The 16151-nt window shown below is 36.8% G+C and overlaps 1 protein-coding gene across 5 annotated transcripts in view; it reads left to right on the top strand.

Annotated features, from left to right (window-relative positions):
- Positions 1-16151, top strand: part of KLC1 (kinesin light chain 1) — a gene marked incomplete at its 3' end in the record, with an annotated part of 45215 nt that overhangs the window by 10270 nt on the left and 18794 nt on the right. For all 5 annotated transcript variants that reach the window (XM_080344950.1, XM_080344948.1, XM_080344949.1 and 2 more), the window contains exons 2-6: positions 6879-7140; positions 9888-10118; positions 13018-13096; positions 15024-15249; positions 15747-15834. In XM_080344950.1, coding sequence (XP_080201076.1) covers positions 6880-7140; positions 9888-10118; positions 13018-13096; positions 15024-15249; positions 15747-15834 — 885 coding nt within the window. In that variant the 5' untranslated portion in view covers position 6879. The remainder of the gene's footprint in view (positions 1-6878; positions 7141-9887; positions 10119-13017; positions 13097-15023; positions 15250-15746; positions 15835-16151) is intronic.

Below are 16151 nucleotides of genomic sequence, written 5' to 3'. Positions count from 1 at the left end.
AAAATAGTGTTAAGATTGTTACTTATAAGAATGCAGATTAGATTGCTAAGAAACAGTATATGCTTCATTGGTATTGATGTAGTGTGTTATAGAAATCTAGATAAACGGACTCCACAGCAGTGCAAATCTTCATAACTTGTGCTGTGTCAAAGAGAATTTTCAGCATCACTCTTGCTACAGGTTTTATACGAGCTATTTTTGCTATCATGTTTTATTATAAAACATAGTTTGTTAGCTCACTTTTCTCCTTAATAATTTTTTAATCTTCAAAGCAATCCAAAGATTTCCCCTGAAAGGCAGATAATTTTCTTATAGCAGGCTGCGGCATTAAAAAACTCCAAGATTTATCAAGTCACATGTGCAGTGGCTGTGTTCTTCAGCTAAACAAGTATGTAATCGTCTTCACTTAAACATAGTTTGATGTAGCGTATGGGCTTATTGATACCTGTTGGGGTTGCCTGGGGTCTGACATGGTGTTTTTTGGAGGTGGATGCTGTCGTGATGCAGGAGTAGAAGATGTGGCCGTCCAGCCTCTTCCCACTGATGTGGTGCGGGTAACAGGCTGCACCTGGCAGTCTGAATAGAAAAGCAACAGCCATGTTAGTCCAGTGGAGATCTCTGCCAGTATTCAAGTTTTTTTGTGTGTTTTACACTTTGTAATCAAGCTGTCCTGTGTTTATTCTGCATTTCTTCAGAAATTCATGGGTTTACCTTTGTAAATACTGAACATTTACAAAGTATGAGTGTTTATCTAGTTTGCTTACCAACACAAATGTCTTGTGGTGTTAAAGTTGTAGGTCACATTACGAATGTGAATCTGAGCTTTTATTGTGCCCTTGACATGAAAGGACTACAAATCTATTTTTTTATAGTATTTATCTTGCATACTTTCATTTTAAGCCAAGTGGAAGGGCAGACTTCAGCATTCAGAGTTAGCTCTGAGTTGAAGACAGTTAGAAGGACAATAAGTTTTTTTTTTTTTAAATTCAGGTGCTTAGTCGCTAGAAGTTGATAGAAATAATGACTCCAAGGGTTTATTGTTTTGGTTTTTTTTCCAAAAAGGTTGTGTGTTTTGAAGGCCTGTGCAAGGCTATCTTCTTACCTGCTTCTGGTCATTGATTTAGGGCCTCCACTACATTGTTCTCACTAAGTTATTTTTAAGGTAGCTTGTGTACCTGTGTGCTAAATGGTGAAGATGCTTTCTGAGATCACGTATTTGAAAACCTGAGGCAGTACAAAAGTGCAGCAGTATTCTGTTTATAGAACTGGGTCAGTGAGCGGACTTGAAGTCTGACCTCCAACAGGATGCTGTTGGCAGGTGCAGCTCAACATTTTCGGTTCTGTAGAAGCTCATATGTAGATTCAAATGCAGTATGATGAAAAGAATGATAGCATTGGCAGTTCAGCCACAGTCCTGGATATGTCAGGAGGGAAAAGGCTGCAGTGTTTCTGTTGTGGGGTTAGAGATGAGTATAGTGAAATAAAGTTCCTGAGTGTAAGGGATAATTTTAGTTAAAAAGACAGCAAATAAAACAAAAAGAGAAAGATTGTAACTTTCTTTCTGTATGGCAACATGACTTGTGACAGCAGAATTAACCTCACAGAGAAAGAGAAACTCTTATCTTAGATTAAAAAAATACATATATAAGTAACCATTGTTTCAGGCGTGGAGATTTCTGATTGCAAACCATAACATAATCAAACCGACATATTCAAACTAGAGTGTTTCTTATCCACGTCCTTTTACAAATGCCTTTCTAAGGATATGAAAGATATCTGTAGACGATTCATCCTTGCCATTTCTGATGAGTGTGTGTTGCTAAGCAAGGGGTGCAGTTAGTGTAGTGTTTCACATAGGACTCGTGTCTCTCTGCAGACTCTTTTAATCTCTTGCCTTTGGTGATTTTCTTTTTGTGCTTGGAAGGCCTGTGATGTTTTGGGGAGTGTTTGCGCAGGCAATTTTCCACATCATGAAGGGCAGCAGTTAAAGTAGCTGGTAGTATTTCAAGATGGGGCATTCCGTGATGTAATGAGATGTGTTCTTGGGCTGAGCAGGGAATTAATGACTTGTAATTTGCAGCTGATAGCAAGTAAAGCAAGCACATGCCAGATGTAGGACACCGAGCCTTGCCATTTAATTAAGGAGAAACTAAGAGTGAGAGGAGGGTTATAAACCCTGAATAGGCTGATGATTGTTATGAAACAGGGAACTGATAGGTACATATGGGACATACAAAAAGCTCGAGTTAGTATGTGCTGTATCTTTGTGGAATTGCAGTGCCTGTAGATGGCAGGGCCCATAGGTATGGCTTGGGCCACTCTTGTAGCTTTTGCTGCTAGGAAGATTATTTACTCTTTCTTGTATGCAAACACGTTATTCTGTAATTTTCAGCTATCCTGCCTGCTATCTGTGTATTCAGAGGAAGACATTTTGGGACAATGCCACTTGTCACAGCATGTGTGGTTTTGTTCGCTTGTCTAAATTGTATTTTAAAACAACAACTATCAGGCACTAGGTAAATTTAAAAAAATATCTTCCAAGCTTTTAGTACTTGAAACTTAACTATTAAGTGATGAAAATATCAATGCTGAGAAAGGGGATTCATAGGGATACATAACAAGGAAATAAAAAATGAAAACTTACTTATTTGTCTTTAGGACCCATGCCAATATTAGGTCAAGGAAAAAAAATCTTGTGGGTTTCTTAGAAAAATGTCTTTCCTTGATATGTTTTCCTCTGCAAAGAAGGAATCATGATTATGTGTTCAAGAATTCTTTGAGGTGATCTGCAGGGAAATGGCTCTTTTTTTAAAGTATAATAGCTGTGTATGAAAAGCAAGCTATTTATGTTTAAGAGATATTTAAATAAGAGTCAAAGAGTTTAAGTAGGTAGCTCTGATGTGTGTATGTCTAGAAAAGAATTTAGTCACAAATTTTGATGTCAGCGTTTACTAGTGCAATTGGTTTGAAAGTTTTATGGATAACAAAATACTTAGACTGATTAAAGATACATCCACTTAAGTCATTTGTATATGATGAGGTTATGCCAGCGGTTACATGACTAAAAGATGGTAGGCTTGGTGGCTTGACTCCATTTTCATTTTCATTATGCTTTTTTGGTTCAGATTCTTGCTATTCTCAATCCATTTGTTTTATTTGATGTAATGTTATAAAATTCTGCAAAAAACCTCTTTACTTTTCATTGTTGGGCCTTTTATTTTGGTCTGACATGAGTTTTATTAGTTTTTGTGTGTTTGAAGAAAATGGCTTGGTTTTTGTTTTTGTTTTGTTTGTTTGTTGGTTGGTGGGTTTTTTGGGTGTTGTTTTTTTTTTTTTTGTTTTGTTTGGTTTTTAGTTTTGGAAACTGTTTAGCACAGTCTATGTTGTAACAGATAAACCAGCAAGGCAATACTAAAGATCTACACAGCCACATATTTAATATAATACATAAATTACTTAAGCCAGCTGGCTTGTCCATAACTCTGGCTGCCTTGCATATTTTTTTCGCTAATCCAAAATTCTATTCGCCAACTAAAACTTTTTTGCATCTTAATTTTTTTGTTGCTGTTTTCGGTTGTACACTGAATTGAAAAATTAGTGTTTGAATCTAACATTCCTGTCCTATAAGAGGTAAAATTTGCAGTGCAGTGGAATTGATAGAGGATAAAACTGACAGGAACTTAAACCTTTGACTCTGCCCCCTTTTTTTTTGTGTAGGAAAAAAATAGAGGAAGAAAGAATTAACGTTTTTGAAAAGTGACAATAGAAGGGCATGGTAGGTTTTGTCTCTTCCTTTTTATACATCCGTGTCTGCTTCCTGCATACAAACTTAACTTTTTTGCTTCCTGTATGGGGTTTGCTGCCTTAGGGTGTGCAAAACTAGTTGTATGGGTATATATTCAGATATGGTCTTGTTTGATGAATAGGTAATGCCCTTTTTTAAGGTAGCAACAGACCTCCACACTAATCTTAGAATATATTGGATGTTTGCTTAATAATATTACTTCTACGAATAATCAGAGATTATATCGTGATAAATTTCATGTTTGTTAGCTCTCATTTTCTAAATGCTTCTTCCAAGCAAATCTATAAAACTCTGAGCATTGTCCAAGTTTTCTGTGGTGTTTTATGCAGAGATAATTTAAACAGACACCCTACAAAACCTATGCAGAAAGATTTATTCATTTCTTGTCATTAAGAAGGATGAGGATTCTAGCAATTTTCACTAGAGGAGACTTGAGAGTCCCTCTTCCAGCTGCATGGACCTTCAAACCATCTGTGTCTTGAGTTGCTTTTTGATTTGACAGCAGCTCCAGTACAGTTGCTTGCACTGGTAGCTCTGGGCAGTGAAAGCTCATAGCTACATCTGGGTTAGAACGAGGTGAGTTAAAAATCTGGGATGCCGGATTGAGACAAGAGTGTGTATTTGTAAAGCAAGTCTGTTGCTGTGATGGGCTTTAAGTATGGGTTTGCCTCATTGCATTTAAACCTGCTTTTCCTTTCTTCAGAAGGTGCTGTGCTGCCTTAGCCTTCCTGACTTCCAATTTAGCGGGTTCACCTGACAACCCTTTTTCCTTGTACTAACAAATCAGTGTCCTTTTCACACCTTCGATGTAGTTGTGCACATAGATGTACCTGGATTTTGTCTGTCAGACAGGTACTTCCCAGTCTACTTCATTCTTTTTGCGTGAAGCCATGACCATTGCAAGGCCCAGTGTAGTTTTAATGTCACATTCTTGGTGAATCGCTGTTATTTTGTCTGTATTCATCCTATAATTCATTCTCCTGTGGTGGTTAAAATGTGCAATTTCTTTTAAGCAATGTCTATAAATGCATTGCATGCATACAGGCTTTCCATTGTTGGTGTAGAGTGACTGCAACATATTGAAGGGCACAGAAGGAACTGCTACCACTGTTCACATAAGACAGACAAATGATCACATACTTATTTTGGAATGTTGTAGAAAAACGTGAAAATCATATTTCTCAGAATTTCTCTAATACAGAATGGAAGTCTGTATTCATTATATGTCCTCTGCTGGTTTTATTTCCTTATGATTAAAGGTTTAGTTCTTTGCATTCAGGATGGAAATTGCCTGAAAAGCATGCCAACAATAGTTAGGGTTGAGCTGTGTGCTGAAGTTAGCATCATCCGTAGCAATTTCTTATATGACTCTGCATGTTAGAGGCATTTAGTTACAAATTGGGCCTACATTAAATTGCAGTTCAATTTTATACACAATTTTAGAGGGTATGTGCTTTTAAAATGTCATTTAGGCATTCTGGGTAATAGTTCTGAGGTTATAAATGGGAAATGTGTAAGTATCATTTGGCTTATCAGGTTTTGGTGAGTTGATTTCTTATGCCATGCTAGATTAGATGTTTTATACAGATGTGTACGCTTTGTATTACGTACTTGTGAATATGAAGTGCTTGTATTAAACTGTGGTAAGACCAAATTCACTGCTTCCCAAATTATCTGCATTTTCATACAACAGATTATTATAAAATCAGTGTAGTCTATAGCTCTTTTGTAATAAATGGGTATGTCTGTTACCTATCATGTTGCAGGAGATCATAACAGAGATGGTAATTTGAGTGTGTATATATACAGAAAGAACAACCTTTTTTTTTAAATGTAATACAAGAGCAGATCCTTTGGCTATTGCCATGAAGTGGTGCATATGTTCATGTTAAGTGGTTGTAACTTTTTAAAAATTTCTTCTAAAACTAGAGTTGTTTCTGTACAAAGTTTTAATACAGTTTAGCTAATTCATTTGAAATGTTAGTTTATCAAAGCTTCCCCAAGTGTCTTCATATAGACAAGGTAAGTTATTGCTTTTGAAAAAATCTTTCCTACTTTATTCCGATTTATACTACTGCTACACTCGAAGATATAAATATCATAAGTATAAAGGAGCACTTCCTCAGTTCTTTATTTTCATTACAAAACGTTTTTCTGCTTACATTTAAAAATGATTAAGTGATTTCTGTGTTTTCTGTTTCTATTTTTACATTGTTATACTTGTTTGTCACCTCAGTAACAGCATATACAATGTTAATCTGATTTTCTGTACTTTCTTGGGTCTTCATTTGGGCTTGGTAGCGGTGTTTACGTGTCATTAAATGCTGACAAAATAGCACAGTGAAATGTTTCTTGCAGAGGTTGTGTTATACAAACCGTTGTCTCCAGCATGAGACATCTGTTGCAACTTCATCAAAACAGCTGCATCCAGACCTGCAGGCAATTGAGTGTCTGTATGGAACTCTAGAGTTACAATAATGAATCTAAAGTAATCTCAGGGGGCAGTTGTTATTTCTAAAATAGGTAGTGATAATAGCTTTTGTAGCCCTTGGGAAAGGATGAAGATGATGTTTCCTTCTCACTGGAAAAGAGAGATTTTTTTTCATGATTGACTGATAGGTAAACCCTTTTAGAGAGTTGGATGGTATTTATTGAAATTCCTCAAGCTCTAGTTTGTGGATATTTGTAAAGGTAATTGTATACAAGTGGCTTTTGCAAATAATTATATTATAGTATATCTTTCATAGACCAGCTACCTTGCTTGCCTTTGGACATCCTGGAGGTGCAACCTGATTCTTCAGTCCTTGTTAGAAATTCTTCTGTCGTATTGAAATATAATATTTTATTTTCAGTTGTTGTTTGGCTTGTGAATTAGTGTTAATGTTAACTCTGGAAAGAGAAGCTGGAAAACTCGGAACACTGTAGAGGTTGTGCAAAAATATTGTTACATTCTGAATCTACATCTCAAATTTGAATGTTTTAATCACTTATTAAAGGAAAGCTTTATTCAGTTATAGAGATTTGCTTATTTTGTTTTTACTTTTTGGTTAACTGGTGTACTCTTCCATTTCAGAATGTATGAAAACATGTCCACAATGGTGTATTTAAAGGAAGAGAAGTTGGAGAAGCTTACTCAAGATGAAATCATTGCCAAAACTAAGCAAGTGATTAATGGACTAGAGGCACTGAAGAATGAACACAACTCAATTTTACAGAGCTTACTTGAAACACTGAAATGTTTGAAGAAAGATGATGAAACTAATCTGGTTGAAGAAAAATCAAACATGATTCGGAAGTCACTGGAAATGCTGGAGCTTGGCCTTAGTGAAGCACAGGTAAAATTGCAGTGAAAATAAAGCATTTCAGTCTTTGAATTTTTCACCTTAAAAGAAAAATCATTAATTTACATATTATTGGAAATTTTTAAGTAAACAGAGATCAGTTTTGAAGGACTTACGTTTGCGTTACTGAATATTAGCAATGTGCTGGGACATTTATGCTATTATTGTGTGTTAAGGAAAAAGACTGCTGTACTTAATAGAAGTAGATACTCCTGTCTTCCTGTGTTACAAAATTAATTATGCATTCAGTATTAAAGCACTGAGGCTCATAACTGAGCTCCTCTTTAGTGAGACTGTTGCTATTTTCAGTTTAGACTTTTCCACATAATTAGGCAGGTAATGGTTGAGCAGCTCAAGAACTGAGCACTGGCATTTTAACTCTTAAGTAATTGCATAAGAAGGTCTCATGCCCAAATAAATGAATTTGCTCCACCCATTTAACTCTGCTGTAACCTTAAATTCTTGGTTTTATTCCATTGATTTTGAGATTCTTCATAATCGCTCACAATGCTCATGATGCAGAAGAATCCCTATTTTTTTTAAACGTTTTGCTAAACCAAAATTGAATCTAAAAACATTTTAAAGGTTAAGAATTGAGTATAGAATCTGAACAACTTTAACTCATGTTTGAAAAAAGGACTCTGAACTAATTTCTGTGAGCCATCTTAGTTGATGAAGGTATCATCTGCAGAAGACGAGTGAGAAGATGCATGTTTAGTCAGGATGTCAGGACTAGATTTACAGTCCAGCTTTGAGGTATTTTGTACTAGGTCAAAAACCTGAAATGCTGTGATGTGACACAGTCCTCAGTATAAAATGGCAGCATGTTGGCAGATGAGTTGAAAATGCCAGTGAGTTAGCTCTATATGAACAGGCCTTATCTGGGGCTATAACTGTGCTCTGTCTTCTCATCTGGACTGAGCTGTTACTGCTCAGTGACCTGGAAGTGGTTGATGTGTGTTGGATCCTGGTGAATCGAGGTGTCAGAGCATGAACAAATGTGGGTTACCAGACACGGGAATGTAGAACACCTGGACACCATGGTACAGACTGTCAGGCCTTAGGATATGGTACAAGCTTTGGTCCCTTGTGTTGGAAGAATATACTAGAAGATCTATGGAATAAAATTGCAATAGTTGAGTTACCTGTAATGGGTGTTTGTAGAACATGTGTGAGTAAATGAGTACATTCTCCCTCCTAACTTTGATGTGGTATTTGGACTCCAAAAAGCTGGTTCTGATTCTTAGCTCTGTTGGATTTGTCAGCCTCAGCTGCAGATGTTACTGCCCTGTTTGCCCCACATGGTGTTTTGTGAACTGTGGTGGCGAAGAGCCAAAAACGCTGCACTTACTGCCTTTGTGAGGAAAACAATTATACTTCGAACTGCTGCTGTCAGACCCGATAAGCCTATTCTCCCTGCACACTTTGCGTTGCAGCAATGTAGGGTTTTTTAAATTTATTTGCAGTATTTAAGATATGGAAATATTTTACAGATTTTTTTTTTCTACACATGGATGTAGGTCTGATGACACATGTTATTTCCGTGAAAATGGAACTGACTTTGAAGAAGTAATCATGAACTTGGCCATTGTGGGTTGTAGAATATTGTTTTAGTATGTTGACCCTATTATCACAACTTTCCTAAATATACTTTCTGATTGTACAAATCCCACTGTTTGAATAGGCCAAGTAATTTAGATTATTAACAATTTTGAATATGCAAATAGGCAGGTGCTGAAGTCTGGAGATTTGGACTGGTATTAGGAAATTATAGGTGGAGTTTTATCCAAACCTTTATAGGAAAAAGTAGTTTCTAAAGCCTTGATGTATATTTTTTGAAATCTGAAATTTCAGCTAAGGTCACCATCTGTTCTGCATGAAATATTTAGTTTAAATACACCTCAAGGTAGCTTTGTTTTAAAGAAACATGAAACTGAGGAAATGAAATACTAATAACTTGGTCATGTCAAACTCATCTGAAAGAACACTTTTATTATCACAAGTGGTTCATTCTTACAAGGTGTGCTTCCTGGTGTTGGTATCAGCTGTTCTACATGTGTAGGTATGAGATTACATAAATGGTGAAGGGAGCATACTCTATCTTTTCCTTAGCAAAAGGAAATTTTTTGTCCTTAACATGACTGTTCAAACGTATTGAATGTCTGCACACTCAAGCTTATGTATATAAAGTGTTTATATAAATTGTGTGTTCAGTTGCACATATAGACCTCAGTGATGTAGATGTCCCTTTGAAGTATCATTGTTACACTGGGATGTTCATCTTTATGAACTCTAAGCATGTGTATGAATCCTTTTCTGTCTGAAAGCTGATAAATTAGAACTCTGTACTGGTTGTTAGGTTATTTTTGTGAAAAGTATTACTGGTCCACTTCATGTTAGTGGAACAAAGATTTCCATTTCAGTCATCTAAATCATAGTTCAATTGTTTCAGTCATCTATTTTAAGATAATCTGTAATTTTCAGGGAATTCTAAAACAATTTGACTTCTGGTAGCATCATGGAAAGCAATCATTAGTGCAGGGTTCCTCTAGGTTAATTCTAGCTGAACAAATGGTAAAAAAGTTCAGAGGACAAGTGAGATACGAATTATAAAGAAGAGAAATCTGAATGTTTACCAGATGTCACAGTTGACATAGGTTTTAAATAATAAAAGGCTTTTATGTTAAATACAGAACTGCATTCTAGAGGAAGAACGTCATGTGGCACCTTTTGCTTTTTAGGTAATGATGGCCTTGTCAAATCACTTAAATGCGGTGGAATCAGAGAAGCAGAAATTGCGTGCTCAGGTTCGCCGGCTGTGCCAGGAAAATCAGTGGCTACGAGATGAACTGGCCAATACACAACAGAAACTGCAGAAAAGTGAGCAATCTGTGGCTCAGCTGGAGGAAGAGAAGAAACATCTAGAATTCATGAATCAATTAAAAAAATATGATGATGATATTTCACCATCAGTAAGTAGCTCTATAGTAAAAAGCATCTTACATTTTCTGTGATATGTGATGTAATCTGCCTGGTTACTGAGAAATTATAGATACAAGCTTTTTTATTTGTCTCTACCATAAACTTGTCATTAAAATGCTTATTTTGTGCCAGTGTTGCATAGTTTGCAGAAAGATTCTGAGAGTTCAGTTCATTCTCATTTTAAGGGAGTAGATGTTTTATTCGCTGTAGATAATAAAATGCATATGAGGGTCAAAACCCATAAATACTTGTTTAGTATCATATTAGCTTAAAAATATAAAGAACTGAACTTAAAGCAAAAAACTTCCTTCTTTAAATTGAACAGTTAAAATAAGTGGGAAATGTAAAATATTGGATATTCTAAGTACATAGGGGACTTGACTTATTTTGACTGTAAGAAAAATATTTGATTTTCATGTAGTGAAATCAGTGTGTAGCTTTTATATCTGTTGAGAATTTATACAAGGATAGGATGTTATTGAATCCCCTTCCATGACCTTCTGTCAGACATTGTGATCATCTGCATGTTTTCGGTTGTGTTTAGCTATCCGGGAGGCATGCCAGAAATCAATGTAGATGGGCAATAAGCTCCAAATAGACTTTAGTCTGACCAGAACTGTTTAGCGGAGAAGCCAACTAGAAACAGGGTTTAATCAAAGTTATTCAGCACTCTGGGAACATTTAATGAACTACAGGTTCAATATACCGGTTGGGGATATTATTACCATATGACCATGCAGAGATAATGTTCCACATTGTGCATCTCTACAACCAGAGACCTCTTTCACTAGGGGTGCCCAGAAGAAATAGTTTGCCCAGGGTGGGCAGGGGCTCACTCAAGGATATATACAGAAGAAAACAATCATTCGCCAAGGAGAAGGTGAGGGCACTCAATCCTGGGAAGTCTCCTTAGATGGTGTCCCAGTCTCAGGGGAGGGCTCTGTTCACAGACCCGCTGCTCCCATGAGACCACCCATAGTGGGTGTTTGGCAGAAGCCCCATTTTACAGCCTGGTTGGATCCAGCTCTGGTCATTATGAGCATGGTCCAGAAGCTTCTCTGGGCCTGGGCACCTCCTTGTCTGAGGTCCATTGAGGTCTGTTGACTGAGGGTCCTACCTCTCCTGTTCCCCTGGCTGTAGAGAGATGAACATGAGGAGTCACCATGGCCCAGGGTAGGGGCATGCGATGTGACTGTTGTTACCTGCAAGGTGCAGGGGTGAGGACAGGTGCAGTGGGGCACAAAAGGTGCTAAAGAGCCATGAGGTGCCTTATGGAAAGCTCATTGGGATGTGCAGCTGCCACATCAGCTAACCTATTGTATTGCAGATTCTTAGATTCATAGGGAAAATTGATGACATTTACAGTATTAATTTATCACTTAGAAAGATTTCTGAATTATTTGTCCTTCTTGTTATTCTTTAATTTCTTTTTCTTAAGTTAGATGGCACTGTGGAAAATACCTCATTTTGCGTGTTCAGACCTTCTCAGCTGTGTCTTGGAAGGAACAATTTTTCATAACCAATTATTTCAGTAGTGTAATGGTTGAAAATGTATGCATTTTAGTCACACTTAACTGACTGCTTGACTAAATCCTTTTTAACATATTGTGAGTATTGAGAGTTGTTTTGTTCAGTTGCACGCAGAACTTCTCAGTGCTATTTCGCAAGTTGGTAGTTGTGTCTGAACACTCCCGGCGAAGCCTGTTTAGAAGAGGGACAGGAGGAGCAAATATTGTGATTTTGATGTGCTAACTGTTGAACTGTAAGCTGTAGATGGCCTAAATAGCACCATTATTCGAAGTTTAATTGGCAAATGGGGGCAAAGTAAGCAAAGCATCTTTGTAGTTTCACTAACCATATGGTCAGTCTCTCTTGTTAGCCGTTGGAAATAGTCTGTTGTATACACTCAGAATGAGGTTGGAATTAGCACACTTAAAATTATGAACTTCCTACCTGAGCCCTAGTCCCATCGATCTGCTGTTTTTGCAGAGCACACACTTTGCTACCATTGAACTTCAATGCTAGCAGCAACAGTTGTCTTCTTCTCGTGCATGGAAAAAGGTGTTGGATGGAGAGCCAGAAAAATAGGAATGTGTTCTATTCCTGGGCTTTATCCTTATGGAGATTAACACTTCTGAGAACTTCAGCTATTTGTATCGTGCAGATACCGCATTTAACAACAGGATTGAGGGATGTTTATTTTACATGATGATGGGATTTGGAATGACTTTTGAATGTTTAAAATCAATATAAACTGATAGATTGTGCAGAAATTAGTGGGGTTCCGGATGGAACTATTGGAGATGAATTGCCTTCCAGGTGTTGTGGTGTTTGTTTTGTGTTGTGTTGTTGTGGTTTTTTGTTTTGATGGTTGTTGTTTGCTTGTTTCTGAACCTTACAGGTCACAATAGTAAAATCTGTTATTTATGCAGAAATTGAGTACTCAGAAATTGAAGTGACAGAACTAAAATTGCTAGTGCAACTTTATTGTCCTTGAGGAGATGAATCTCCTTAATCTTCTCCCTTGCTCATCGATAACTATATTTGTGACTAAAAAAGTACACTGGCCAATTCTATATTCACTTTCATTAGGTATGTCTCTGTAAGAATAGCAAATGTGTTCTTGTGTGCTTAAATTGAGACTGAAATCTAGGAGACCTGATTTCTATTCCTGGCTCTTCTGAAGGTGTCCTGTATTGCTTTGGGACTGAGTGTGTAAATACATTTGAACTTAAGACCTTCATTAAAATTCTATGAGAAATGTTGTTCTTGGCAATTCCTGAGTTCTGGATGTGCATTGTTCCTTTAACATTGCTAATTAAACAGACTGTCCCTTTGTGCCTTAGATTTAAGTGTATCAATTTGTTTGGTTTTGTGGTTGTTCTGCAGGAGGATAAGGATACGGATTCTACCAAAGAGCCTTTGGATGACCTATTTCCCAATGATGAAGATGACCAAGGACAAGGAAGTAAGTGCACTCCAGATTACAATGCTACTGTATTCCTGCGATGCAGGATATAGAGATACTCTTTACAAAAATGAATCCATACTTGTTTTTTTTCTGGGACATGGTGGGAGTGGTGAATGCCTCTGCCAGAGTAAGGAAACTAGTCATTGATACACAGTCTGTACATTGGTATGTATAGAAGTGAGGCCTAGGTTTTAATAGAGAGTTTATTAGTTGTTGTAAAGTTCTTGGGGCTGGCTTCAGAAAATTGGTCTTACTGTCTTTCCTGTGGGCCTCAGAATGGAAAAGATTTGTTCCAAGTGACTGAGGCAGATTCTGGAGCATTGAGGCGTTTTGATGGTCTGCCCAGATGGTGAATTCTGTTAGTGACTTTTTTTTAATGATCTGATTTAACACTTTGGGGCAGGTTTCAGTATAAAGTCTTTCTCATATAATCTTTTGTCCTTTGCAAAGGTTGTCTTCCTTAGTTTTACTACTCAAACTATAAATATTCAGGTCAAAAGGACTGATGAATATGCAATGAAGTTTGAGGTAGAGGTTTGGTAGCATGGTTGAAAGAAGCCATTAAAAGATAAGCCTTGCTTAGTGAAATCTTGTGGTTTTCGTATGGGCGCAAATCTGATATTATATAATGTATTGACCACATAGTGTATATGTATATACTATAATGGTTCCTAATAGACAAATTACTTCAGAAAAAAATGTCTGAAGGGTCCCACCTCTGTAATCAGAGTTTGGAATTTCCTTTATGGGCACTTGCACGAGGTACAGGCAATGCCTGCTAGTGTGGTAATGCTGCCCATAGCCAGCAATGGAGGGAAGACTTCGGAGAGTTTGGAACAGGTTAGTGATGACTATGAACTCCTTCCTTCCCTAGAATGTCATAGTAGGAAAGTTGAATGGCAGAGCTGCCTATATTCCTGCATAGTCTCTCTACCTTTTTTTGCTTTACAAAAGACAAAGTTGACTTTTTGGTAATTACCTTGACCTTCAGGATAAACACTGAAATGCTTCCGTGCTTTGTTAGGCAGTGACTGGGGGTGTGGCCTTGGAATTGTATGATTCCACTGACACTAAAAGGCTCCCACTTGCTGCGAGAGTGTTTTTTGTTTAATAGAAAGAAGAAAATCAGGCTCATGGCTGGACCCTTATCCTTTTGTGTTGTCTAGAATGTAATGAAAATGAGTAAGAAATAATTTTCTCAGTTTTCCCAGAAATCTCCTAGATGTAGAGAAAAAGGGTATTAGATTTCTCGGGGGAGTGGGAGGATGAGGATTGCAACAACCAAAGGTTAGGAGCTACTGGAAAGTAAGTGGCTAAGCCTTGAGATCGGTAGGTAAAACCTAAATGTTGACACTGGCTTTGACTCAGTGCCTTTTTTCTTGCAACTGTTATTTGTGACATCCAAGGTATTTTAATCCTTTTTGTATCAACTTTAAGTATTCCTTGGTATAGCAAACAAATGGAAACAAACAAAAAAAATGTGTGTATAGAAAAGGAGAATAAAGGAAAAAGGACAAATATTTTGAGCTTTTCTGCAGGTATTTGGCTTGTCTATGTTAATGTTCCTTTCTGTAGGGAAACATGAATATTTGTAAGTGTGAAGTTATGATATAATCTTGAGAACTGTTAATGATTTGCTGAGCTGAAATAATTTTCTACTTTTTTATTGGTTTCTTATATGTGGCCCTTTGAGCTAATAGGAGTGTAAAATAATACTGACACAATATTAGACAGACTATAAAGAAAAAGTGGTCATATTTTCACTGTCATTGTTCAAGACAGTATGACTGCTGTGAAGTATTTTCTAATGTTCTGTATTTAAGAAATTTCAGTCAGTCTCATTTTGTGCCATTGAGCAGTAATGTTAGATGTTTTAGTTACAGTCATCTTTTAAACAATTTGAAATTTTGCGGATTTCTTTCAGTTCAACAGCAGCATAGCAGCGCAGCAGCTGCTGCCCAACAAGGTGGCTATGAAATTCCAGCAAGATTAAGGACCCTTCATAACCTTGTTATTCAGTACGCTTCCCAAGGGAGATATGAGGTTGCTGTTCCTCTCTGTAAACAAGCTCTTGAAGATCTGGAGAAGACTTCGGGTCATGATCATCCTGATGTTGCAACTATGTTGAACATACTTGCTTTGGTGTACAGGTTTGTATACTGACATCGATCAATATCAGTTAAATAAACAGTATTTGACTTTATTCTGTTAATGCTCAGACTAACATTTTATGACTGTTGTATTATTTCCCACTCCCTGTTTTTTATTAAAACCCTCTAAGAGGGTCCTGCAATATTTAAATGTCTCTCTATACTAAAAGTCAAACAACTTGCTGCATTTTTGCCTATGCCTTTATTGTTACTTTTATTTTATTTCATTTTGGTCTACTGAGGGGGCATGTCTTGGTTACCCACTTATAGATAATTTAGAGAGGTATACATTGGACAGCAGTGTAAAAGTAGTACGTGTTGGTCCTAAACCAACAAATTACTTACAGGCTTCAGGTTTTCACTTCGCGATTTCTAAATATATTCTCAATTACTCTTATTTTGTACTAGTATCTTTAGACCAATACTGAAGTCAGTTTCACTTATTATGTCTTTCTTTTATGAATCCTCAGTATTAATTATGACTCTTTAAAATTTAGAGACCAGAACAAATACAAAGATGCAGCAAATCTCCTGAATGATGCTTTGGCTATCCGTGAAAAGACTTTGGGCAAAGATCATCCAGCGGTTTGTATACATAAAATATCATATTTTTAGTTGTGTTTTCCACTGAATTTTTTTCAACTCATTCTAATATTAAACTCAACAGGAAAGTTTTTAAGACCTGGCTTATCTCTAAACAGTACAGGTAGGAGGCCACAATGTAATATTATTTGTTTTCTCTTGAATAATTAACGTACGTCTTGAGCATTCTATTCAGTGCTGTTTCACCACAAATGACTTGCACATACTTGATTTTGGATTGCATGGATTTTCTGTGGGACATTAATTTGTGAAGAAAGATTTTAATTTGCTTACTCAAATAACTTTTAAAATATTCAGGT

Source organism: Nesoenas mayeri (genome assembly GCF_963082525.1).
Source record: "Nesoenas mayeri genome assembly, chromosome: 5".
NCBI classification, from domain to species: domain Eukaryota; kingdom Metazoa; phylum Chordata; class Aves; order Columbiformes; family Columbidae; genus Nesoenas; species Nesoenas mayeri.
This window is presented reverse-complemented; position numbering and strand designations above follow the sequence as displayed.